At 49.1% G+C, this 27,311-nt stretch overlaps 2 protein-coding genes across 3 annotated transcripts; both read right to left on the minus strand.

Moving 5' to 3' along the window:
• Positions 1–1,033: 1,033 nt before the first annotated feature.
• On the minus strand, positions 1,034–15,658 carry TBX3 (T-box transcription factor 3). Of its 2 annotated transcripts, XM_001111920.4 has the most exons (8): positions 13,645–15,658; positions 11,717–11,984; positions 10,750–10,809; positions 10,342–10,488; positions 8,366–8,442; positions 7,073–7,230; positions 4,924–5,594; positions 1,034–3,077 (listed from the first exon to the last, which is right to left on the minus strand). In XM_001111920.4, exons 1-8 carry the CDS (start codon positions 14,031–14,033, stop codon positions 2,616–2,618), a joined length of 2,232 nt encoding a protein of 743 aa, XP_001111920.1. In that variant the 5' UTR covers positions 14,034–15,658; the 3' UTR covers positions 1,034–2,615. The 2 variants fall into 2 exon arrangements, with proteins under 2 accessions (XP_001111920.1, XP_001111958.1); XM_001111958.4 differs by lacking the exon at positions 10,750–10,809.
• LOC144332669 (uncharacterized) lies at positions 14,088–23,975 on the minus strand. Its single transcript, XM_077953105.1, has 6 exons — positions 23,783–23,975; positions 23,406–23,578; positions 22,994–23,120; positions 21,493–21,639; positions 21,167–21,291; positions 14,088–17,043 (listed from the first exon to the last, which is right to left on the minus strand). The coding sequence occupies exons 1-6, from the start codon at positions 23,973–23,975 to the stop codon at positions 16,939–16,941; spliced, it is 870 nt and encodes a 289-aa protein (XP_077809231.1). The 3' UTR covers positions 14,088–16,938.
• Positions 23,976–27,311: the final 3,336 nt, after the last annotated feature.

Here is a 27,311-nt window from a genome sequence, read left to right on the forward strand (position 1 = left end):
AGGGCAAGAAAAGGGCTATGGACTAACCCTCGAACCTTCCAGTGCCGCCCCCGCCCCTCAACAGACACACACCTCGGAGGCGAGGCTGGGGGTCGGGAGACCAAAAGACTGACAGTGCCTCATCATTTTTTATTGAATGTTTCAAAGATAAATTGAACTTCAAAAGGCAACTCCCCGAACAGCCTGGAGACTGGTTTGAAGGGGAGACTAGGGGAGGATGTCAGCCTCCTGGGTGACTTTTGCCTTGGAGGGGGTGAAATGTGCACCCTGGAATTACCTTTCCCCTTTCAGGAATAATTTCCCTCCTCCCTCGCGTGACACAGCTAAGTTTTCGCGGAGCTGGCCGCGCTTCGCACGCACAACTCGGGATGGATGGGGCCTCGTAGGGGCGCCTTGGGCCAGCCGGGTTCAATTTGAGGCACCAGGGACTGCAGGGCGTGTGGGGGGTTGCGGAGTGGAAAGGCGTTGCGTCTTGTCCACTTCTACAACCTGGAGGGTTGCTGCCTAGCCAAGCCCGCTCGGACTGCTGGGGGATTCTGCTGGCCTTTTCCCCGAGCCAAACACACTGGTGCAAGAAGATATTTTTGACTTGGATTCGCCAGATTGATGTCAAAAGGGAGGGCGAGCTTAAAACGAAAAACATTCGTACTGCCGAGCTTATTTCTGGTCGGATTTGGGTGGGAAAACCTAACTTAGGGAGCACGTCAGTCTTTTTCCATTAAAATTTGAAAGTATCTGAAATCACTCTTCTTTCTGTATTCTCATCAGGCCCCTTTCCGTCTCCCCGCTTTGCTCCCTAATTTAAAGGAAAAGTAATTTCAGATTGAAGTGGCTCCCTTCGCTCAAGTAAGGGACTTTTGTTTTTAGCTTTGTAACTTGAGTGACATCTCATTTTGGTTCGCTGGGGGCGGTCTTAATTATTTAAAGGCGAAGGGAAGGGGGTAAACTCAGAACAAGAAGAGAGTAAAGTCTCCCCTGACTGTCCACCTTCAGGAAAGGTTCCCAAAGAAAAGCATTTAACACAAGGCCTAAAGACATTTCAATAAAAATTTATTGAAATTTCAGTGACGTTTTAAAGAGAGGGGGAAAAAAAATACAGAAAACCAAAGAACTCATCAACAACTATAACACAAAATATACCTTCATGAATTTGTCTTTAAACCATCTCTCAGCACCTGACTTTTGAACTGTGAATATATCTCTATAGGCACCATTCAAAACACCATCGATATTGACAACAGTAGTAAATTCCACTTCGTTGTGAGGAAATCAGAGACTAGCACATACAAATAACAAAAGAAAAATTAGCAAGTCAAACCACAGCCTCTGCCCTCCTCCCTCCCCACAGCAATCTCAGTTATATTTTAAGGAATTTGAAGTGGAGCTGGAAAGTAGCACTCCTTCCCCAATTTTGGCTAAAATAGGAAATAGCACTTTCCCCCACTTTCGGACATTAAAAAAGAAAACAAAAATGTTGCAGACAACTCTTTTGAAAGGGTATTGGTGTTGGTGCAGGAAGTGTGTTTTCTAGTGTTAACAGCAATTCTGTGACCTGGAAATAAACCTAACTAAAGAAAAACAAGAACACAAAACCTGACAGTTGCAATTCTATTTACACAGAGCTATGTACAATGTCAATAAATTAAAGTTTAATTTTCCAAGCATTCATATTCCACCTATTTACAAGAGTTATCAAATAATTACATAAATACTTTGTCTAATAGTCTCACTTCTTCTTTATTTTTTTAAAACCTTGTTATTGCATATACAGGAAAGAGAAAGAACTGTCAAAGAACATGAATCCTGCTACAGAGCTTAGATAAAATAAATTCATTTTATGTGTTTTGCCCACTCCTTCCCTTTAAATCCCCCCCTCCCCTGGGTCACTGATCTGAGGGCAAAGGATTGGGAAAAGGGTAGGGGGCTATATTGTTTTCTCTCTAAAAGCAAGCGTTCAAAATAAAAACCACAAATACATTACTGTGGACATGCAAGAAGAGACCTATAGCGGCTCTGAAAACATCACAAGAATATTAAAAAGACACAGATTTTCTTAATATAGACTAAACAAGGATGGTAGGGACTTCCCTCCCCAAACAAAGCTGCTCAGTAATTTATTGAGAACCGATAATGCAAGTCCCTATAAAGTTTTTAATCTGCACAAACAGAATCATGTTAATGTATTCACTTGTCCCGATTTTTTTTTTTTGAAATATTTTATTTTTGTTTCCACTTGACACAGTGAAGGGAAAAATATATAAATCCGCACTGAGGAGATGTCTTTGAACACCTCCCCGCCGGGTGGGCAGAGATCCAGACCAGCCTTGCTGGAAGTTGCTCTGGACATAAATGTTGGAACTCCCACCCTCAACAGCTCAATGCAACGGACGCTTCTGAGCCCCCAGAATCTGATCCAGATCCCGGATATATAAACCATGCCAAGAAGACAGGGGCTGTCTCTAGCACATTCTCTCGAGGGAGTCCGGGGCCCCTTCCCAGACGCAACTGCAAAAGGAAGGGCTAACGCCATGGCGGGCCCGTGGTATATTTTACATCCGACAAAGTGCACGGCAGCCTGGACTGGACTGGAATGAAGAGACGTGTCTGGGAGGGGTCTACGGGGACGCGCTGCGGGACCTGTCTGGCTTGGCTTCCAAGCCGCTGACCAACCGCTGGATGCTCTGCAGTTCGCTGGTGGCCGCCTCTTTCTCCGCGCAGAGTTTGGGCGACAAGGACACGGAGCTGGAGGAGAGCGTGGAGGAGCGGCTGTTGAGTTCAGAGCCCGAGTCCACCGCCACCGAGGCCGGGCTGGCGGCCAGGGCAGCGACTTTGCCGTCCAGGGGCCCCGCAGCCGCCGCCATGGAGGGCAGGGCGGTGGTGAGCAGGCTGCTGCCGTCCGGGACCGGCACCGGGATGGAGTAGGGGCTGTAGCGCAGCCGTGGGCGCATGGTGTTCAGATTGAGGAAGGGGTGGCGGTGCACCGAGCTGGAGGCTGCCGCAGAGGAGGCGGCCGCCGCTGCGGCCATGTACGTGTAGGGGTAAGGGAACAGGCTTCCGAAAGGGGACATGGCCAGGCCCTGGGGTGAGAAAAGAGACACACAGCGAGTCAGCCAGGTGGGAGGAGCCTACCTCATCCATCTCCTCTCTTCTGCCCCTCCAACATTGGGCAAGCCATGAATCCCTGATATGTTTTGTTGTGGTGGTGGTGGTGTTTTTTGGGGGGAAGAGATGGGTGGGGGCAGGAGATAAGTCAGCACTCAGAAATCTCTAGGTACAAATCTTAGCTGTGTCACCCTAGGCCAAGAGACTTTGATTCACTTCTTGTGCCTCAGCTTCCTTATAGGAAGAAAAAACAGGGAAATCATAAGTAATTCATATGCTTATTGAGGACTTTGTAGATAGTAAATGAGTGAAAGCCTGCAATATGCTGCACACAGTGTGTGCGGCCCCCAGGAAATCTCCCCTTAAGGGTTATTCCTTGCACCTGTTAAATGGGGATACAGATTCAGTTTACCCCACAAAGGTAAGCAAGGGGAAGCCAGAGGACATAAATTATTAAGAATAATTTTTAAAATCTTTCTTCTTCCCCAACCCCCATCCTCCTACCCCAATCCTAGAAGTTTCTCCAAAAAAAAAAAAAAGTGAAGATCTTAAGCAAAAGGAAAATGGGGGAGGGAAATAAAAGGGCATTTGCTATAAACAGAGACAAAGAAATTGTCCAGCATGATTTACTGGTGTTCCAGGTGAGAAGCCGAGGTAGGCCCCAGGAGTTCAGTAGTGCACTAAGCTGGGAATTGGCAGAAGCAGCATCTAAGATGCAGGGACCCTGGCCTGGGCCAGTTCTCTGCACCATGCCTTGAGGTGCCCTTAAGGTTTTGTCTGTCCAGGCAGCCCCTGATCTACCAACCACCTGCCCACCTAGGACAGGGTCTCCAGGAGAAGCCAGCAGAGGAAATGGGAGGAACTGAGAAACGCCAGAAGCCAAGCCTTTTCTCAGCTCCCTCCTCCCTGGAGGGGAGGCCAATCTGGCTTCTTGGCTCAGGGAAGGGAGACGAATGTGCTCAGACAAAACAAAAGGCAACAGCATGCAAAACCTCATAGAACCTTTTCATCGAGTTCAGGGTGTTTCCAGCCGCCTGAGACTTCCCCCTAGCACAGCTGTCTGAGCCACACACAGGCCTCTAGGCCTGCCCCAGTCCCTGCTTATCCCTGTCCTCTGACATTTCCCACGTGTGCACAACCATTAACCCTTTGAGGAATAGGCTGGCCTGCTTGGGTTTGGGGGTGGGGAGAAGAGCTTGGAATGGGAGGAAAGGCTGGAGGAATCGAGACTGAACTCCTACTCAGGAAGTACTCACTTCTCCTCCCCAGGCCTAGAGTCCCATTCCGGGGGGAGGGTTGACTATGAGACACTTAAGAGACGTGTCAGCTCTGAAGCTAAAATCAGAAACCCTCAAAGAGGCCCTGGAGTCAGACAGCCTGGGGTTGAGTCTCAGCTCCACCATGTACTGGCTGTGTGACCTTGGACAAGTGACTCAGCATCTCTGGGCGTCTTCCCCTTCATCTGTAAAATGGAGGTGATAATAGTACCCCTGAAGGGTTAGGTCAAATGAGTCAATACAGTGCAAGCACTTAGAAGAATGCCTGAAAGTAAGTGCTGTGTCTAGCTGTTATCTTTATTACTACCTATCTACTCTGCTGGAAACGGCCTTTAACGTAGGAAAAATTTTAAAGTTTTTCTGGGGTGAATGGGGAGAATGAAGTCATGATAACTCAGTGAGCTAAGCCTTGAACCTGGTAATGGCTCAGTAAAAATTATTACAGCTACTAGGCCAAAGGGGTCGGTGCAGGTCTGCTGGCAAAGGACAGGGAAAGTGGAGGAAAGGTGGAAAGACTGGAGGAGGCAGGAAGAAGGATCCATACCTGAGAGGCCAGGACGTGCTGCTGGAGGTGGAAGGGCAGGGTGGCCGCGGACGCCCCGGACAGTCCCTGCGCCGCGGCGGCAGAGGCCATGGCCGTGGAATCCAGGCCCGAGACGCCAGTGGAGGCCCCAGACACGGTGGCCAGGAGGGGCCCCATGCCGGCGGCTGCCATGCTGGAGAAGGCGCCCCCCATGGCAAACTGGCTGGGGTGCAGGAAGAGCGGGTGCCCGTTGAAGAACTGTTGGCCCGCCAGGCCCGGAGCGAAGCCGAGGCCGGGCAGGGGACCCTGGGCCAGGTGCGCGGCGGCCGCGTCGGACTGCACTGTGAGCGGCGCGAAGGCCTCTTTGCCCGGGAGCGCGCGCGCCTCCTCCACCTTGGCCGGTGCTGCGCCCTCGCGACCCGGACTCCTGCGCTCCTCCGCGCCCAGGCCGCGAGTGCTGGACGAGATGGTGGCGGGGCTATGGCGCGAGTCGGGCGACGCTTTGTCCAGCCGCCCACTGTCCCGGGGCCGCTCGGCGGCGAAAAGGTGCGCCTTGACAGCGGGGCTGCCCTTGTCACGGCAGGGTTCCTCCGACGTGGTGGTGGAAATCTTGGCCGCGTCGCAGGCCTCGGGGCCGTGCTCCTCTTTGCTCTCGGCCTCGGCGTCGCTCTCACCCTCGCTGGGACATAAATCTACCATAGGAGAAGAAAAAAACAAGGCAGAAGGGCGTTAGCTCCAATCTGAGCCAATAGAACTCCAGTTCCCAAGTTGGAATCCCAGCTCGTGGCTTAGCGGCTGTGTAATCCCGGGGAAAGCCCCCTAGCCTGTCTGCACCTCAGTGTTCTCATCTGCAAAATGGGGATAATCGTGCCCAACAACATTGCTGGAAAATTCAATAAGCGATTAATGAATTTAAAGTATTTACCCAGAGTTTAAACTTTCCCTTAGATGGACAAACCCCCAAATCAGTAGCCCTTCTTATTATAATGAATTTTACTTCTTTTGTTGAGTTCCTGCGGTGCAAGATTTCATATACATTTCCCCATTCAATTGCAAATTAACTTTTTAAAAGTAAAAACTAACATTAAAACTCATAGCTGGAACATATTCTAATTACTATAAGAGTTTTTGGTCAGTGAATGACAGAGAGCAGCACCTTCCACAGATTTGTGAATTACTCTGGAAGGATTTGTTCGGCAGCAACCCTGACATCTGAATTGATAATGGCAGAAGGGACACCTGTCCCTCAACACCAGCACTCGGTTGAACCTTCTGTATTTGCCCCAGTCCCTGCAGACAGAGATGAGTGTCGGGCAGCCGGCTCACGGCCCGGAGACAATCATAGATTCTTTTGTGCTTTCACCACACCCTCTGTGGGTGTTCCACCAGAAGAAAAGAAAAAGGGATCCTATTTTATGTTTACAGCTTAAATGGATTGAAGACATAAAGGACTTGCATTTTATTTCACTAAAAAACAGGTTTCTTCCCGTCGAGAGAGAGAGAGAGAGAGAGAGAGAGTGTGTGTGTGTGTGTGTCTTTCCAAATAAATAGTGCTTGCTCTTTAAACACAGGAAACTGAGGGGGGATTTGAGCCATCACGTCCACTCCTCACCCCCTCCCCTAGCTCTACCTCCACCGCAGATCCCCAGGGCTCCACCTCCTCTCCCAGGTCAATTGTTGCTCTCTAGCTGGATGTTTTCTAGGCCACCTTCCCGGTTCCAGGTAGCAGGGAATCCCTTGCTTCCCCCCTACCCAGTCCAACACATGGTAACCTTGAGTTCAAAGACAGTGAAAAGTCAGCAGTTGGAGCCTCTCTTGGTTAGAGAGAATGGGAGGAGAAAGAAACAGACAGAGAGAAAAGAGAGAAGCGCTTCAAGCAGGTTTTCAAAGCTGCTTGCCAAGAGGTAGTATGCAAACAGACACCCACCTCCTCTCCCGACCAGCCAAATAAGGATCTAGGGGAAAGGCCTCGGTGCTCTCCTTCTACTGCCTTAGGGGGGAAGGGGAGACACACCTGATAGCTCTTTTTGAACTCTGGCTTCTGTTTAAGGATGTTTAGAAGGGTTCTAGCTTTTAAAAGGCAAGTGCCCGGTTGGTGCCCCATCCCCCTTCAACTCTTCCAGGTCCCGAGGAACTGGAGTCCAGTGATCACAAAGGTGGCATGGCTTACCTTTGAGGTTCGATGTCCCTACAGTGGAGACGGCTGGAGAAGAAGCCTGGGCGAAGCAGTTGAAAGCTGCTTGTTCGCTGGAGGACTCGTCAGAGGTCCCGTTCTCCTTTTTGTGTCTTTCATCAAACACCCTCATGGACTGCAGGGTGAGCTGTTTTCTGTGGCAGAAGCCCACACCCACGTTACAGAATGTAACATACATTTCCCCTCTTTGTTTCCCTTACCCTTTCCAAAGCGGCACACACATGCCTCACACCCTGCTTGCAGCCCAGGGACAACACAATTCGCTGAAACGTGCTTGCCCCAGGGCAGCAACATAGACCCAAGCATTGTTCTTGACCCTGTGACTGGGCTGAAGAGTGTGGCACAGGGTTAGGGAGAAAGCAAGGAGGCTTCAGTTGCATTTATTCAAGATGGGGGTTTCATTAGGAAAAAGCATTTGCTTGGGCTGTGAAATTTTATTTAAAAGCAAGAGGAGAGGCTGGATCTAGTCGGAGACAGCTGGAATGCTGGTCTTATATAGGGAGAACTGGGTGTCCAATCCTGCAAACACAATGCTGTCTGTCCCCAGCATACCCAAATTTTGGATGGTTGCTAAGATTTGGGAGGCAGTGGTTATTTTATGCTGCACTTTACTGTAATCGTTTTACTAATAAATTAATTGGAATAAAAATATATTTAGCTGTTACCAATTATTTTTTAATGCCCATCCCAAGGGCATTTAATAATTCCATGAATTATTAAAAATGTGGGGGTGATTTTCTGGATTTTAGAAATTCTTTGAAAGGGGGTGGGGGAGGGGAGACCCTCTTTCATATACTCTCCAGCTGTCTACTTAATGCAAAATGATACATTGTCCCCACGAAGGAGGGAGGGAGCCATACATCTTTCCAAAGGCCCCCGCTCTGTCTGATGGTATTTGGAAGACAGGATTGCAAAAATTCCCAAGCATGTTGTCAATGGCATGGTTCTTTCTGGGACCTGCCTAGGATGAACTTAAATTAATTAGGAATTAATAGGCGTCCCTGTATAATCTATTATCCCTGATGCTTCTCTTCCAGAGATAAGTATGTAAGGTGTAGCCTAGTTAATTTCCTTAAAGGTAAGGAGGCAGGAAAAGTACTTGTCCTGGGTATACTGACAGCAGCAAGCATGTAGCAGTGGGGAAAGTGAATGATTTCCACCCGCTTTTCTCAGGACAAGTGCCTGCATCTCACTTCTAATACTTCAGAGTGGGATCCTAAAAAAAAGTGATTTTTCTAAACTATCTAATAAATGATTGTTTCAACTCACCTTTTTTCTCTTCGGCCATTTCCAGTGTCCCGGAAACCTTTTGCAAAAGGGTTGTTGTCTATTTTTAACTGAGTTATCTATTGGAAGAGACACAAGCAAGACAGAGACATTGGCCTCATTTTCTAGAATGTTTTGAGGGTGTTTTTCCCAACTCAACAAGTCTAGAGATGTGATTGCCAACAGAAGTCATATAGATATGCCAGGAAAAGGAGATAATGGCAGAAGTTTGGAGAGAACTAAGAGAAAAATCAAAGGAAACTGTAGCAGGGCTTGTATCTCCTATATGAGGCCAAACCAGGGATTTGGGGATGAAATTATTCAAAGAAATTCTTTTCTTTGGGCAGCCAACAGTTTGAGTTTAGACATGGAAGTGTTGTCAAAGTCATCAAAAGGGAAAACCTGTAGATCTTAAAATTATGCTTTCATTTTGATTTTTATACAGTGCAATCAATCATAAATTATAGCATACTCCCTTGACACACACACAAACACACACACACACACACACACCCCTTTCCCATGAATCCAATAAATGATTTATGGGGTTTCACTACCCTTGTGCGGGAGTGAGTGCAGCAGTGAGTTTGATTTTTTTTTTTTTGCTTGGGGGGTGGTTTGAGGAAATTACAATATTGACAATTATAGTACTGAATGCCCACTGGAAACATTTGTTTTCATTTATATTCTCTGCCATGGCCATTAGGTGGAGAAGGCCCATGGCCTTTTTGTCTGATCAAAAATGCTACATTTTATTATTACATTAACAACTTCATTTCACAGGATTCTGGGTCTAGAGGGTACATGCATTTTGCACTCTGAGAAAAATGCCATAGTGTGTAATCTTTCAAATCCCTTCCCCTTGGTGGGGAGAAGTTATATACACAGAGTTACTCAGAGGTGGAAACGGGGACCCTTGGTTGGATTCATGTTCTTGGAATAAATTGCTCTATCCAAGACTTCAGGTTTCACAGGGAGAGATGATCATGATGTTCTGGTATTCAGACTAAAGAAATTTAGCTGGAACATCCCCACCATGAAGTCCACAGAGGACCCAAGGACAGTGACAATGACAGTGAGTTCAAAATGAAGTGTGTTGTCAGGTAAAATGGACTCTCTCTGAAGTCCAGGATTGCAGAGTGGGGGTCTTCAGTCCCTCCTCCCACCCCTATAACTGCTAACAGTCAATCTGGGAACTGATGAATCGGCACTAAGGGTCACTTTTTCTGTGCCCATGACCTTCAGGCCACCATAGCTCTAGATATCAGGTGCTTTCCCTTTTGGGGATCCTTCTAATCTCCAGATTCAGGGCCGGGGGGGACAAATTCAAATGAAATGGTGACTTTGGCCACCTCAACTCAAAAGCCTCAGACAACTCCATTGGTATGACCCTGTGATCAGGGTAGGTTTTTCCAACCACACGCATGCATGCACACACATGCATGCACACACATGGGCGCACGCACACACACACACACACACACACATCATAAAAAACACAGCAGCATAAAAGGTAATAAAAACCAGACCAGCTACTCAGGATTTCTGGCTAGGGCAGAAAAGCTGGTCTCTACCAGGATTCCCCTCCCAGGATCCCAAATGCTTTTGCCTTAATTTTTTAGCTGGTTCCTTTTGAATATGACTTCTTGATCCTTCTTCCTCAAGGGGAAGATGAACCTTAAAATAAACAGGACAAAGCCCAAGGAATGGAGGAGTGGGTAGCATCAATGACAGCAGTTACAGGAGCTTCTCTGTGGCAAAATTAGTATGTCATTTTTTTTGCTCAGCATTGTTCCTACCTAGTCAAGGTGTTTTTCTGTCTCCTTGAGGTGTCATTGTCCTTTCCACCCAAATGCTTCACAAAAGAAAACTCAAGACTCTCATCTCCACTCTCTTGTAACTTTCTCATCCTGACTTAAAGCAGCTTTTAAGGGGAAGGCAAAATATCACCATTAAAAAGGAAAGTCCCTTGGGTTTACCTTATCATTCTGGTATGCAGTCACAGCGATGAATTCAGTTTCGGGGAATAAGTATGTCCGAAATGTACTATAAGGCAGTTTCAAGATGTCATTGGCTCTTACAATGTGGAACCGGGGCTGGTATTTGTGCATGGAGTTCAATATAGTCTGCAGGGGCAGGGAAGAGGAGACATACATAAAACAAGGATTTAGCAGAACAAATGGGATCTTAGAACCCCTGCCAGGCTGAAATCTTCCCCACCGCAGGGTACCACGCTTGTACCGAGCCCACCTCCTTGGAGTACCCCCTGGGTACATTTTGCTCCACAGATGTTATCTTCTGGAGAATCCAAATTGCTCCTCAGTTGCCAAAGGGTCCCCCCCACCCTCACCATCTAAGGATCATTCGTACCTTGAACCCTAGCCTACCTGAGTACCAAAACTATAATTCCCCTGCCACGTAGCGTGATCACTTGGGAAGGCCAAAGTCTTAAAAGATAGAGAAAAACATGCATTTTAATTTACAAAATGATTCAGTACTTTAAGCGCCCACTAATTGACGAGCCCAATCCACTTAAAGCCCTGAAAGGCTGAACTCTAGAGAGGAATATTTATGCCTTAATCAAATCAAGGGCTTCAAATGCAATTCCTGCCCGCTGAAGATATTTCCGCGCCATTCGCGTCTTCCTGGGCCTAATCTTTCTGCTTACTCCTTGCTTATCACTCTGTTTATTTTATTGAAATGTTGGGGAGGGGTAGGAAAAGGCGCAAAAGGTCCTTTGCCTGATTTCTACAAGCAATCCAAGTTTTCTAAGTTTCTAAGCACTCTCACTGAATCCATATATACACTCCCAACACACAAACCATTTTTTTCTGAAGATCTAAGCCTCGTTTCGCGTAAGCCTGACTCTCACCTAAGCCCACTTCTTTTTTTAGTAAAAGAACGAGTTTTTAAAAATGTATTCACACCATTTAACCAACAGAGTCAAGTCTCCAAAACGTAAACTTTCCCAAGAAAATAATATGGCTGGTTTCAAAACAGAAGAATGATATTTTAAAACAAAACAAATCCTTTATGAATACATAGCCTTGAAATTGATTTTAGCTCTTAAAAAATGGTTTTTAACTTCACTCTCAGGTCAGGCATCTACCAAAGAGCTGGAATTGCTATAGAACACAAGCCAGTAAGTTTTCTTGCCCCATTTCTTTTAGAACGCCAGGTCTTCCATTATCCGGAGAGAAACACCCCGAATCCTTTTTCCGGACAAGGACAAGTTTGCTATGCTCAGGGAGAAGCAAAGGAGAAGTCTGGGCTGAAACTCATGAAATGGGGAAGCACTGCCTTTGACTGAGTGAAGAAGGAGAAAATTTTACTGAAGAGAGCAATGAAACTTACAAATCCATGTTTGTCTGAAATGTTGTTGGTGAGTTTCAGTTTGTGGAAAGTGACGACTTTGGACATCCACTGTTCCCCAGTAGCGGGGCTGTCCGGGTGAATGTACATCCTCTTTGGCATTTCAGGGTCAGCCTTACCAGCCACCATCCACCGAGAATTGTGAAATTTATAACGACAGTCATCAGCAGCTATAATGTCCATCAATAAAATATATTTAGCTTTTTTATCCAGCCCAGAACATCTCACTTTAAATGGAGGAAACATTCGCCTATAAAAGGAAAGATTAGAAAAGAAAAAAGAAAGATAAACCACCCATAATCTTGGGTTTGATTTCCTATGTATCATATAATATTGAAACCAAGTTTAAGACTTTCTATTGTGACTGATAAGCTTATATGTTTCAGAGTGAGGCAACTGGCTGCAAAATTGTTTTCTTCCACAATTAATATATTAAATATTCTCAGTTTCTCCATATTTAGATGTCCCAAGGTTCAAAACAAATGCATTGTGGCACTGCATTTCTCTACATTGTCTAACAATTTCTTCAATATTTTTTTTTCCTTGTATGACTTTACAGATTGCCCTCCTGATAGCAAATTCTTGCCCATGTCTTTTTCTGTGGGTATCTAGTTCTAAACAGGTTGGGGTAAGATTTTAGTAAAGCGCGGTCAGTTAAGACTAGAATTTTCCACTACCCATTGATGAGAAAATGTTAAACTTATCAAGGAAATGAACGTCAAGTTGCACCCCTCCCTGCTGTAGAATAGCAATCCCGCTGTGGGCGAAGTGAAACTGGTCATCAGTGAGTTCGCAGAACGAATTTTGCAGATTTCCGTGCACTCCCTGGCCTGATAACCTATCTGCCCATGGAGCTGCTAACACATTCCCCCACTCCTTAGGCCAGTCCAAAAGTGCAAGATTGTGCCACCACATTGCTGTTAATTTCACAGAAATGTTGGCATTCTGTAGTCTTGACTTAAAAGGAAGCAAGGAAGCACTTCGCTGGAAAACTGACTAAATGTCTTGTGGGTTTGAGGATTTTATGCCAAACTTTGGCCTCATTTAGCTTGGAAGGAGACAGAATGCTTAAGATATCATGAAGGGGATTTTATTTTTATCTTTTTAACTTTATGCCTTTACAGGCTTCAATGCTATTTTAAAAAATCAGTGTTTTTAAATGACTGTTACAGGATCTTCTCTTCCAGGCAGGTTTTGGTCAGGCAAGGACCTTTAAATATTACGTAAAATATGGTTGATAATATTCACACATTAAAAAAGCAGTGTGTGTCTCCTCACTGGCTCCTTCAGTCTGCAAACACAATCTTAAATTATGCAAAATTGCCTGCTGAACTCGCCCTTGGGTTACAGACACGTGAAGTGGTGTGGGCAAACAAACCAAAATGCCCTTCGATTTCTCTCTGACCAGGGCAGCAGCAGGCCCCTTTAGACCCAGAGGCTAGACTGGAGGGCAGAAAGGGCCGGGGACTGGTGTCAGGCCTCCCGCTACCCACACAAAAGGAGAGGGCTTTAAGTTTTTCTTTCTGGAGAACAAAATAAAACAGACAACACAACATCAACAAAGAAATAAGGATGTTCCAGGAGGGTTTGCAGAGTGCATTTCTTGCAGTAGAGTGCCTTTTTTTTTTTTTTTTCCTGCTCCCTGCAGGGATATCTACGCTCCATTGAAAAATTGTCTGTTGGGGAGGGAACCCACGATGCAGACCAAATATAAGACCCGTGCAGATGCCCAGGTAAGCTGAAATTTCCTGCCACTGGGGCAGGGCCTGGAAGTCTGTGCACATATTTCTATGGGAACTAACTTTTCGTCCAAGCCGTAATAACCGACCAACCGACTGTTCTGGGAGCAGAGAGATAAAGGGAGGATAAAACTATCCAGCAGCTTAGGGGAGGAGGCCCCCACTGCTTACCTTCCCGACTTGGTAATGACCATCTCGGTGCCCCGCTTGTGAAACTGATCCCAAAGTTCTTTAGCCTCCAGGTGCACCTTGGGGTCGTCCTCCACCTCTTCTTCGGGCTCCATGGTCTTCAAAGGCCTCAGATGCGCCTGGGGCCCCAGGGAGGAGAACGGGATGCCGGTCTCAGCCGCCCCCACCAATTGATCCATGATCGGCTTGGCCAGGGCGCCCGGCAGCGAGAGCGCCGCCGCGCCGTTGGGAGGCAGCGTCAGCGCGGGGAAGAACGGCGGCTGGTGACCCAGCACCGCGCTCATGGCGAAGTCCGGCGCCCGGTGAGGTAGGAACGGATGGTAGGCCATGCTTGTCCCAGGAATGACCGGATCTCTCATGGAGAGGCTCATCCACTCCAGGCGGGGCGCTGGGCTCCAGCCGGGGACAAGTCTGCAGCTGCTGTGTTTTGTTGTTTTTGTTGTTGTTGTTGTTAACAGCAGCACATAGTTCAAAAGGGGGGGAAAACAAAACAAAAAAGAAAAAAAGAAAGAAAAAATAAAAGGAGGCAGAAATCACAACTAATGCACTTCAAAGGGAGGAAGGAAAGTTGTCTTTTGGAGAAGGGGAGGCCGCTTTTAAAGAGGGCAAGGCGAAAAATCAGCAAACATAGTCGCGCGGGTGACCGTCCTTGTGCCTTGCGTTTTTAAAAAGCCGCTCCTGAAAGTCAGTTTCAGAAGCGAGAGAAGCGAGCAGGGTCTCGACTCGCGCCCGAGCCCTGCCGCTGAGCTCGAAATAGACACTCCAGCCCTGCGTCCCAGGAATCTCTCTCCAGCCCCTAGGTCCTTTGTTGCAAATGTGAAAGGTTCTCCTAGAAGACTTTTTACCTTTCTTTTCTTCTTCCCCCGCCCCCTATCTCTCTTCCTCTCCCTCTTTCTCGCTGGTGGCGTCTGCAGCTGTGCTAGACCCGGCTTTAACAGGGAGCGAGAGAGCGGAAAAAGTCTCTCTCCTTTAAAAAAAAAAAAAAAATCTGATTTAAACCCCCTTCTACCAGCGCTATCAAAACTTGAACTGCAAACTGGCTTCCGTTCGCCCTCCTCCTCCTTCCTCTGCTCCGAGCCTCCGGAGGGTGTCTCAGTTTCAATCCAAATCTTGCTGGGCTCTTCTCCCGTGCCTCTCTCTCTTCCTTGTCCTAAAACGTGAGCGAATTCGCTTCCTAAATCTGTGTCCAGGCGCGCAGGGCAGGGAGGATTTAGAGGGGGAAAAAATGGAACGGAGGGAAAGAGAGAGGGGGAGGGAGAGAGAGAGAGTGAGAGACGGAGTCGGAGAGGGAGGGAGCGAGGGAGGGAGCGAGAGAAAGCGAGAGCTCCTCGCCACCCTCCGCCGCCTCTAGAATTCACCGGGCGTCTGCTCGGCGGCTCTAGAAGGTCGGGCTGCGCTGTGGGCTGCGGGGAGCCGGAGGCCTCTTGATTGGCTCTTTGACGCTTTCGGACCAATTGTGTTGCTGCATAGGCGTGGTTTTCACAGGTCGAGTGCTGGGGGATAGAGCTGAGTTATAAAAAGAAGGTGTCGGAAACTGTAACGTCGCAGCGCCGCATCGGTACTACTGCCTGTCCTGTGAATATGTCAACATGATCAGAGGGAGGGCGGGAGCCACTGGGGAGCGCGCGCACAGAGTCGCCTCTAGGTGGCTTATCGAGAGATCGCTGCAGCCCCTGAGCTCGCTCGCTCTGGTTCAGCCCACGTCTGAAATGCCTCAGTCATCCAGCCGGGGATCGAGGGAGGAGGCAGGGCCAAGGAGGAAGAGGGAGGGAGAGAGGGAGGGAATCAGCGAGCAGGCGAGCCGGGAGGGGAAGGCGGAGAGCGCGCCCGGGCGCCGGGCAGGGGCGCTCGCCTCTCTTGCACTCCGCTCGCCTCTCCGACCGCCGCAGCCGGTACTCTCTCCAGCTCTCCTTCTCCCGGCCCCAGGCGAGCCGGGCGGGTGGCCGAGCCTCCCCGCGAGCTGCTATCCGGCTGCTCGGTTCTACAAAAGCCGGCGGCTGCGGAGAGGCGAGCGCCGAGACTACAGGCTTGAGTGCTCTCCAGCCCCACGTGGAGCCAAGCTCCGCCTGGCCGCCGCTAAAGGGCTCCCGGGCTCGGGTGTCTCGGTGCTGGTCTCCCCTGCATCTGGGCTAGGGGAGCACACGGATGTGTGGGCTTCCTCTCCACTGTGCCCCACCTGCAGCCATGTGCGGAGACCCAAACACCCCCAGTGCATCTGTACTCGAACACGCACCAACACAGTGGGACTGAACCACACACCGAAAAACACGTACACACAAACACGTACACAGCCTGCGCGGCTGACCCTGTCTGAGCTCCTGGGGAAGATGGACTTAGGATTTTTACGAAATGCATTTACCCGGCCCTTTTGGATCTCGTCTTTCATTTGCATGCGGGCCCCCATATTCCACCTGGATGTGGGTGTGGGTGTAGAGAAGAGAATGGAGGATCTGGACAAAGCGAGCACAGCGAGGGACTGGGTTCTGAGCCTGTCCCTTCCAAGCCGCTGCCCTCACCTCGAGGCCCGGCTGGGAGCACAGCAGAGGGTAAGGGGTGGGCGAGTGGGTTGGGGGAGGCGCGCCAGCCTGGTATCTTCTCTAGGCATCGCACTTATCTCTCGGTGCCTCAGTTCTTTCTCCACCCCGGAGACTTATCTCGCCAGAAGTCGGGGAGGGAGGCTGAGTTTGTAAAACAAACCGTGAAACGCCCCCACCTCAGAGGCGAGATGACTGTTTTCAGTACGGGTAGGGTGGGGGCCTCCTCTTGGGCGGACAAGAGGGAAACGACCGGATCTTACCAATCGCCGAATTACTAACTCTGTTACCGCAGCGCCCGGTCGGGGTCAGAGGATTCGCCTAAGCCCACAGTTCTTGATTCTGGGGGCCAATGACTTGGACCATCCTTGCTTAGATGGAGGGAAATCTTGAAAACAATGTTCTTTTATCTTTCCTGAGATGAAAGCTTCTTCGATGGAAAGGGAACGGAGAAAGGGCTGATCTGGGGGCTTAGGGGTTTCAGAGACCCCTGGCTTTGGATGTGTGAGTCTCTGCAGGCCAGCGCAGGCCTCTCTCGCATTTTGCCTTGTGCACCCCCGCAACTCCCAGCAACTCCGAAACCCCAACGTGGCAGCAAGAGACGAGTGAAAATGAAGTGCTCTTGTGGGCCAACCACGCTGAGATAGGGGTGGACCTTTTGAGGCGGCAAGCTTCTCCAGCCTCGCATTTTTGACGCACATGGTTAAGAGAGTTTGGCGCCAGCGTTGAGAATTCCCTGAAGTCACCAGAGAGAACAGAGTGGTTCTGCGAACTCCGTCTGGCTCGCCATCTCGCCCCTTTCTTTCCCTTTCAGTGTGTCTTTCTCTGGCGTCCTCTCTGTCTGTCTCTGCCAGTGGTTAAAATACAGAAAGGAGAGACAGGGGAAAAAAATGAGGTGGTGGACCCTAGAGTGTTGGCTCATAACACCCCCTCCCGCATCCCCTCCGCCCCGCCCTGAAGGGTGCGAAAGGCCAGGCCATTCCCCGCCTTATACAGAACACGGAGGTCACTGCAGGGTTTCATGAATCTCTGGGGATCCCCCAAAAAAAGATAGAAAAAAAAGTGCATCCCTCTCCCCCACACTGCTCGCCTCCGGGGCCTGGGGCCGCTTCGCTGCACTTTCAAGAGCGGCCCCAAATCCCAGCGATCTGGTTTTGCCTGCCTGCCCTCGCAGGCCAGTCTCTGCCCCAACACTTGGAGTGGAAGCAAAGTAGTTCTACAACCACACTGTGACCGACCCCCTCCTCACCCACTCGGTGCCCCCAAGCGTCCCACGCACAGCAGGGAGACATTCCTCCGCATTGGCCAGCTGTCTGCTTTGGAAATGGGAGGGGAGCTTGCGGATTTTACTAAAAAATGTCTCGACTTGTTTTTGGCTCCGCGGGTGGACTGAGAGGGAGTTCTGCCCCTCACACTGTCCTCCTCCCTCAATTGCCTATTTTTTGCCCATAGCTCTAACTTAACCCTGGGATCACCCCAGATCACTACTTCTGACCCTCATGTCCTCCCCCACCCCCACCTCCAGCGCGCGAAGCAGAGAACGAGAGGAAAGTTTGCGGGGTTCGAATCGAAAATGTCGACATCTTGCTAATGGTCTGCAAACTTCCGCCAATTATGACTGACCTCCCAGACTCGGCCCCAGGAGGCTCGTATTAGGCAGGGAGGCCGCCGTAATTCTGGGATCAAAAGCGGGAAGGTGCGAACTCCTCTTTGTCTCTGCGTGCCCGGCGCGCCCCCCTCCCGGTGGGTGATAAACCCACTCTGGCGCCGGCCATGCGCTGGGTGATTAATTTGCGAACAAACAAAAGCGGCCTGGTGGCCACTGCATTCGGGTTAAACATTGGCCAGCGTGTTCAGAAGGCTTGTGCTGGGCCTGGCCTCCGGGAGAACCCACGAGGCCAGCGCGCCCCGGACCCCGGCATTAGGCGCCAGCTGCCGGCTCTCCGCGGTCTTTTTCTCCCTGCAGACCCCTCGATCCTCTTTCCTTCGGTCTTAACACTCAACAAAAGACAGACTAGAGACGTTGAAAGAGCCTGCCCTTTAACAGAGTCCAAGAAGAGGGTGACTTAAGGGCAGGAGAAGGGAGAAAGAGGGCAGATTTCGGGTCAGAAAAGACCCAGATAATTTCTGGTGTCTCTGAAATATTCCTCCACCTTTTCGCAAAAAGAGTTTTCATTTAATTGTAGGTCTGGAATTAAAAAAGTAAATTAACTGAAAAACCTCTCTATCTGCAATGCCTGCAGCATTTAAAGTAGTGTGAGTGCATGTAGGCGAGTGTTAAAGGTGGGTGGGGGGAGGACCCCGAAAATAATGTTCGTTTGTGGGGGTGGGGTCGGGTGGGGGTGAGGGGAACAAAACCAAATCAACTGTCCTTAGCCCAGGCCACGGTGCCAGCAAAGAAGCTGGCCTTGCCCGAGACGGAAGCTTAGCCCGCACCACTTTTCCCTGCCGCACTGCCTGCCTCAAACTATAAAGGGGACAAACCGACCCTTTTGTGATCAAATGGTGTTTATCTGAAGTTTACAAAAAAGGCGGGGAGGAGGGAAAAAGGATGGTGGGTAGGCGGGGTCGTTTACTTTGGCCAGTTTGCTGTAAATATTCCCTTCAGCATGTGTGAGGTCTGGCAAGAGACTATTACATGCTTATTCCCTCTTAAACTTTCACCCCCGTTTGCCGCAGAGCTCTTTTCAGTCCGAGGTGTCACTAAATTGGGAATTCTGTTGACAGAAGGGCATCCAAGATTCTCCGGGGGTAGGAGACCTAATTAAGAAGTTTCGTACAGGGGTGGGTTCATGTATGAACTTTTCCTGGGGGAGGGGCTTTCTGGTCATCCTGGCAGTTTGGCAATGGCTTCTCGTTTCTGCCCAGTGCCCCAGTTCATTTGATCTCAGGATCCCAGCCTCTTTTGATATTGACAAGCTTTGAAACTGACCAGGTGCCTGCCCCCCTAGGGCTCTCATTCTCTTTCGGGCTCAGTTCTCCCACCTGAGGAAGTGATTTTCTTATCACGGATCCCAAGGAAGTAGCTCTCTGGGGAGTATCTAGTTTACTGTTTGTGGTTCCTCCTGCAAATTGCCCTAGCACCCCCTACCCCTCTGGGGTACATACATTAGCACTGCTGTGCTACCCGGAACCCTGACTCTCCCCCTGGCAGTGCTGAACCCAGTGGAGGCTTGCTCTTCCTCCACGAGTCTCCACTCACCATGAACCCCCACCCCCTCCTCCTCCCCAAAGCTTGCTTTGACAGCGTAGTTCCTCTCTGGTCCAGAGGCTGCCTGTCAGTCGCTTGGAGACAGGCTGGGCTCCACCACCTTTCCTCCCTCCAGAGCAGACACTAGCTTCTTGGTTGGACCAGACAGACAGTGCAGGACATTCACCTTTTGTTTCTTTTTCCCTTCCTTTCTTTCTCTTCCCCACCCCGCCCCCGCACCCTTTTCTTTTGGTCTCCCTGTCTTTCTGCTCATCCCCATTTAGGATCATTTGAATGTGGGTCTGGAATCTTTCTTACTCTTTTTCCTTCTACTTTTTGTTCTCTTCCTTGCATCAATCTTGTTCTTGGTTTCTATTTCTCTTTCTTGTCTTGTATCTATTTCCCAGGCTTTCACTTCTCATGTTTTGTTTTGTTTCTGTCTTCTTTATCCTTTCTTTCTATTTTCTCTGGCTGTCTTGGTCCTGTCTGAATTCTCTCCTGTTTTTCTGACCTGGTGCCTCCGTACACTGCCACCTTTCTCTCCCTCATCTTTCCCAGCAACCATGACAGCATGGAGATCCCTCTTCCTGTGGCTGAAGCAAACACCTTCCCCTCACTTCCTTGACTAGAAAGATAAAGTGTCTTGAGAGATGGAAAAACGTTGTGTGCATTTGCCTAGGGTGGCAGTTTCACCTTCTCCTCTTGGCATTTCCAAAGCCACCCCTTTCTCCAGAGTTGAACCCCATCCTTGCTCCCTAAGCTCTAAAGCCACCTCCCCATCTTTTCCAGGGCAGGCATCTAGGGTGAGGAGCTGCACGTGGAGCTCTATAGCCCCAGCTCCCAGCTTCCTACTTGCCCCAGCAGCACGGAGCTTTCCTGTAACGCACATTTCTCCTATCCTCTGACATTCCTCTAAATTATTGATCTGGGCAATTTGGTGCGAGCATCTGTAGCATGTTTCAGAGAGAGAAGATTGTGAAAGTTGTCTAGCTTGGAGAAGTAATATTTTCAGTACAGAGGCTCAGTTTGGCGCCAGTTGGTTTATGCCGTTTCTAAAGCATCATTCGCTATGCACTTAATCCATGCTCATCATACTTCCTTAATGTAAATATGTTTTTGGCAGAGGCGAAATGAATACATTTTGCCCTCCATATTATTCTTATTAGCACCTACCTTTCCTTAAAGCTGATCACCCTGCAAAATGGCAAATTTGTACACAGCCAGCGATTTAGATAAGTTAGAAGGGAAATGAGAGAGGTAAGATTGAAGGATGTGTTTGTGTCTGGGGAGAGTGCTTTTTCTACATCTGTGAAGGTTTTTTCCTCTCTCAGGAAAGGGAACTAATTGTGGTTTCCTAATTTCAAGTCAATCTATATCTTCAACCCTCTGTGTGTGTGTGTGTGTGTGTTGCCCAATTACTTAAAAAAAAAAAAAAAGATAATGCAATGGGCATTACTTAGGCCGGCAGAAATGAACTCACAAGGAAGGGGCCAGGAATTTTTTCTCTCATTTTATCTGACCCAGAACCACCAAGACACAGGCCAGAGCTGACTTTTGCCCCAGGCACTTTTGACCACCCAGCACCTTTCTTTCTTCAACATCCTCTTTCCAGATTTTCAGTCGAGACAGGTAAGGGTGTAAGTGGCCTCTCAGAGGTCTCTATCAAAATTTTACTTGTGGGGTAGAGGGACTAAGTGACAGAATACTTTAAGAGGGTGGAGGAGAGATTTAACAGTCCTCCCGAGCAGACGGAGGGTGACATTCAAATGGGAGAACTTACTTCTGCGGTTTGCTGCTGTTTCGTTCTTTCCATTATCATTGGTAGTGTTGTTAGGTGGCAGGGTTGTGAGGCTGAGTGGGGTTTTGCCCTCGGGGGAGCATATGTGACAGAGGGCGCAGGAAGATCTGTAAGTGAGAGGGCATAGCAAATTAAATGACCGCTACTGTCAGGAAGGTTGACAGGCCAAAGAAAGATCGGCTCCTCCAAATCTGCTGAACTAACTCTCCCCTCATAGTCCCAGACACGTTTTCTCAATTTGAGCACAATATCCATTACTATTTCCCGTACTGGGTTTCAATTAAAGAGGGTGAGAGTAGAAAGCTCACTGGTGTTTGGGGGTTCATTTATTTCCAAGCACGATGCAAATGAAAGGGGGCCGTGGGCGCAGAGTCGTCGTGTGTGTTTTTCCTCCTTCTTCTTTCCATTTCCTTCTTGCAAACTTCCCTCCAGGCCTTGCCAGCCACCCAGCACACCTGTGTTCCCAAAGCAAATGTTTTCATGTCTTGAAAATCCAGTTAGGGTAAGGAGAGAAGGAAGGTGATAACATCATACCTACTGATGCCCCATAGAGATGAAGCTGTCCTGGGGGCACTTCAGGCTTTAGGGAAGGTTTTAGCTTCTCGAGGTGGGCACAGGAATTGGGGTAGTGTGAGCACTTGAAGGGTTCTAGGTTTTACTGTTGCACTGAAAACAGATGCAATCCCTCCTGCTGTAACATACTCCTATGGAAAAAAATCTAATCTTCTGTGTGGTTATCCTATTTTGGTCTTAGAACATTGGGTCGTGATCTTGCTTCTCTGGGGGGTGCCAGGCAGATAGAACACGTGAAAATCTGCTGCCAAGGTCGGGATGTAGGTCCCGGATTCAGGATCTTGACCCCAGGCCTGCCCTGCCCGCTAAGCAGTGGTCTTGCAACCAGGCAAACTCTCTGGCCGAACTCACTTCACACAAACTTGGAACTGAGCGCCAGCCTCCCCACCCCCTCCATCTTCTATGATCACTGACTCTGTACCATGGCCACCCAGACCACTGGGCAGAAGAGTAGCTGCAGGGTGTCCATCTTAATTTCAGGACACTCTGCTTAGCTTCCTCCTCCTTCCACGTCAGCAAGAGAAACTATAGGCCTCAACAATGTGACTGTAGTTTGAGTTGGGATGTGTCCCTCCCAAACCAATCATCCCTGACGCCAAATAATACAAACAAATCCTGCGTATTTTAAAATGTCCCAAGTCTTGTAGGATATCCAGGGACCGATCAGTGCCGACTGGAGAGACTATTCTCTCTCCCAATCCTTATAAAGGGATAGGTGAAGGTTGTGGCCCTAGAGATCCCAGAAGCCCTTAAAAGTCTTTAAATTGGGGTCTGAATAATGAGGGCTAGATACCTTTTTTTTCCCTTCCTTTCAAAAAAATTTTTATTTATTTTTAGAGGAAGGGGAATGAGGAAGGCGCACGCGCACGCACGCACACACACACATAAAGGGAGAGAATGTTTGGAATTGTGAAAGTGCCTTTCCTAATAGTTGCTTTTACTGGCGCCCAGGCCTCAATTCATTTCATCTCCGAGCCAGTTACTAAAAATCCTCCCGGCGAGTGGAGAGGACCGGCCTTCCCGGGTCGGGAACCCGCCCTCTGTCTTCCCTCGCAGCGCCCTTTCCTCCTTTGGCTTGGGAAAGGACGACTTCGAGCCCCAGGAAGGAGTTGGGAGTGAGCGACACCCCAGAGCGTCCCCTAAGGTCCTTTTGGCCATGTTTCCGCCCCGGGGGGCTTCACCTAGATCCCCCACCCCACCCCTTACCCCTGTTGCAAATACGTAAGCTGGACGCGCCTCGGTGCGGATCCAGGCCTCGCTGAGCACGGAACCGGAGAAGCAGCTCACGGTCTCGGATTGCACTCTCACGCAAGGGTGGAAGGGGGTGACAGGGCTCGGATCTTGCCCCAAACGCTGCACAGGCCTGCAGGAGAGCAAAGAGGTTTCGGACAGGCTGTCCTTCCCCAGCTCTCGGTCGCGACAAGGTCCCGACAGGTCCGGGAACCTGCGAACCGCCTGCAGGTAACCCTGCGCTGGGTACCTGCCTTCCCTCTCAAGCTACCGGGGCGGGGCGGGGCGCGGCGCGGCGGGCTCCCAGGGTGGGGAGTGAAGAAAGCGCGGCGGACCCAGGGCAGCGAAGCGCAGGTCTTTTTCCTTTCGAGAACCAATATCAAGATTGCAGGAATTCAGTTAGAAGCCGCTCACCTACCTCCACCTCCCGCCCCACTCCGTCCGATGTGTCTTTTTCTGCCGCATTGATTGTTACCTTCCCCCCTCCCTCCGCTTGCAAAGGACAAATCGGGAGTGGACGGTAAAGATCTTGCCGGGGGCCGTGGGGGGCGGGGCGGGGTAACCAAAAATAAAAGAGAAATGTAAGACACTCTGTCTCCCAAAGTGGTGGAAAAGCGATTGCAAGGAGATAACTCTCGGGAGAATAACAGGCTTAGAGAGAACGAAGCCGAGCTGGGGAATCTTCATGTTGGGAGCCGGGAGGGTTGAGGGGAGGGCGAGTTCTCGTCTCCCACCGCTGGGGTGTGTTTTTACATGTTTTCTCAGCAGCGAGTTTTATAAACAGGTCATCCCTACGCTGCCAGCCCAGGGAGTTGGAGCCTGTCTTTGGCTTCTGGTGCAGACACCCTTCTTTCCCATTCGCCCCTTGCAAGCCAAACGCGCAGAGTTGGGAGGGAGGGGAAGCTTCCTTCCACTTCTGATTTGGGGGTACATTTGCTTTTGAAAGGCTCTTCTTGTCTTCAGACGGTGAAATACGAGTTCTCCACATGTCTGAGTCTGGTACCTCAAGCATGGATGCATGGGGAAGTGGGGAGCGCTGCTCTAATTACCTCTGCGCTGGATGGGGGTGGAGTGGGGGATTCTGTCTTTCAACCTGGCCCTGCTGGGGTGCCGAGGCGCATTATTAAACCCAGACGCTCGGGCCAGGAGTTGGGGCCATGCGGAAAAGATTTACAATTAAGCCAATTGGGGCCGAATACAGCCATCCAAAGTTTGCAGGTGTAGTGTCTCGAATTTTTTTTTCTTCCCTTCCAAGCAACTTCATTGCCCGACACCTCCCCCCCCACCGCCTCCCGCCAACCCCTTCCCCACTTCCTGGGACTCTAATTCTTTTGAGAACAGGGAGAGGAGGAAGGACGGTATGGTAGAGTTGGGATTTTTCTATTAGACAAGTTAAAATATGATGTTGCATTCACTTTTATGTGCGCGTATTAATGCAGCGAATATAACCAGGACAGGCTCCTCCATTGCATGTCTCCATCTAGAATTTGAGAATTGTTGGAGTCAGTGAGACCTTTTGACTTCGACATATGATTTTTTTTAAGGGAGTGGAACAGACTTCTGTAAAACAGGGATATTGCAGTTGAATTATGAAGTTTTTGAGTTGGGGAGATTGGGTGAGGCAGGAGTCAAACGCAAAAGAAATTCCCTCTGGTAGGGGTATAAGAAGATTGCTGCAGATGGAATCTGAAGGGGAGGTGAGGCTGGCTTGCTAGGAAGAACAGAGTCACGGACCTTTCTAGCGCTTCAGTTTAGATCTTCCTAATGTTTAGAGTGCTTACTGAGTCGTGTATAGGTCCAACCTTAAGCCCATCTCTCATTGCATTATTTAAATGTCAAATAATATGCATGTGTGTTTCTAAACTGTTTTTTTTTTTGTGGTTATCAGTGTGTATATGGACATTCCAAGTAGCCCAGAATATAACATTAAATCTCAGACTTTAAAAATGCATCGCAATCACACCCCATGGGCAGACTCCTATTTGATCAATATAGACGGAACTAAATTTGTTTTGCAGCTACGCAGTTACTCTTTTTCTCTTGGAGCAATAAAGTCTGTCTGTTACAAATTACCAGGGAATTGGAGAATATACCCCCCCATACACACACACACCACAACTGTTGTTCGGTGTTTTTAGTCTCCCACTAACCCACTCAATAATAGGTATAATATGTGTGTACACAGGCACTTTTCCAAAAAATTAGCGATAACATTCTGGGTGCATGAAGAGGGCATTTTTCTCTCTTTGCATTTAGGATTGGTTGCACACTAAGTTGCTACTCAGGAGACCCATTACCAGGGGGATCGACACCCATGGGGCCTCAGGGAAGAAGTTTAACAGCCTGCATTGCATGCAAAGACAGGGAGTCAAGGCGCCTGATTCCAGTCTGAATAAGGGCTTAGGTGTAGAATTAGTAAGACAGGACTTAACATGTCCACGGAGCTGCAAGCGTCACCCAGCCCAGGATGAACCCCTCAGCTGCCACAGGAAAGTTTCCAGGCAGTGGTAGTGAAAACACTTTTTCTCTCTCTCTTTTAAAAACTTCCCAGTCCAGTGCACAAGTTCCGCATAAATAAAAGGGGCTACTTGAACACTAGGTGAACCTGAATCAGTCTGAAGCAGAGAAGGAAGTACAGGACCCAGGCTGGAGATGGAGTGCCCCAATTTGCAGAGGTAGAGAAGGAGTGGATTGCTTCCCACTTGGAAACCTCTGCTCTTCCCTTCTGGAGAGGCTCATCGGGAACCCCTGCGGAAGGTGCCCTTGCAGTCTCCGCTGGATGGCGCTTGGGGGAGACGTGGCTGGTGGACAGTGTCCTCTGTGTGCCCCAGAGGGCCTTGTCAACTGGTTGGGTTGGGTTGAGGCCTCAGTTTGGAGCCTCTGCGGTGGCAGTTCCAGATATGCCAGGAGGCTGAAGCTGCTCCTGGAGTCTGGGGCAGGAGAGGGCCACCTGGAATCTGCCAAATGTGGGAGCTGGGGCAAGAGAAGTTAGGTGCAAGCCAGGAAGTGGGGGAAGAGGGTTCTCAGCGCAAACTAGCATCTCATTTCTAAAGCTCTGCTTGCACTGTATTAACTCCTGTTTACCGGGAAAGGTGTTGAGTGAGTGCGTATGTGTGTGTGTGTGTGTGCTGCGGGAGAGTGGTCTGGAAAGGACCACAGCCAGACAAGTGTGGAGATCTGCAAAGGGTACATGGTTTTAGGAACCTCAGGGTCCCACATCCCTTTTTGCAAAGGCCAATCTGGTGCCTGCCCAGCCCCGGTCCACTCGTTAGAAATTGGAGTGGCTGACATTACCTGGGAACCAATCTGAATTGTATCTGGAAATTGGGAACACAGGAGTGGGTTCTAATCTAATCTCATGGGCACAGGACCCCCTTGGAGGACTGCTCAGTCCATTGTATGACTGGCTTCAGTAGTCATTTGGAAGGGTCTCTGTCAAGGTGATTAAGACCTCAGCTGAGAGTGGAGCTGTGGGCTACAATATTAGGAAGAATAAATTCATCCAACACTTATTGAGTTCCTATTGTGTACCAAGCAATGCCCTCACCTTTATGATCTTGTCAAAAGTTAAAGAGCTAGGCGGCAAAGAAAAAAGACTACCAACTATAGCCAAATAAAGTTAATAGGCTACACAGTCTGTGTAGAAGTGTCTAAAATTAGGTTTTCTATTTTGTAAGAGATGGGGTTCCTCATCTCTCCAGCTCTGATCACAGTGCTCACAGCTAATGGGTGCTCAATAAATAATCGTTCAATACAGGAATGAAAGCCAAGAAAGAAAGGGAGAGAAAGAGACTAAGGGGGCATTTTCTCTGCCTTTGTAAAACAAATAACCACTTCCAAAGTGCATTTGTAAAGAACCAGTATTCAATTTATTAGCTACTCCCCCAAACGGATTCTGATATATAACATAAGACAGTGAAAAGCCGACTTACTCTAAGATGGTAGTGGGAAGAGAGGTTTGGTATAATGGATAGAAAATTCCACTCCATCATTGAACAGATATTGATTGAGCTGGTACCTATCTAGGTACCAGATAGTCTTCGCAGTGCTGGAGACAAGGGGGTGAATACAAGATGGGTCCCTTCCAGCTTAATGCTTATGGTCCTGAGTTTTGTTCACTCCGGTAAAAGTATGTTATTAATCCCATTTTGAAGATGAGGAAAATCGAGGCCCACGAAGAGTGGGACAGGAGAGGGCTTAATTTCAAGATCTCTGGGCAAGAAAGGCCAAACTCAATCAGCCTTAGCTCTTCTACGCGCTGTGGAGAGGTAGGGCTGGGTGATTTTTTGCTCTTGGGAGCCTTGGAAACCCAGACAGCCTTACT

Source organism: Macaca mulatta, chromosome 11 (assembly GCF_049350105.2).
Source record: "Macaca mulatta isolate MMU2019108-1 chromosome 11, T2T-MMU8v2.0, whole genome shotgun sequence".
NCBI lineage: Eukaryota > Metazoa > Chordata > Mammalia > Primates > Cercopithecidae > Macaca > Macaca mulatta.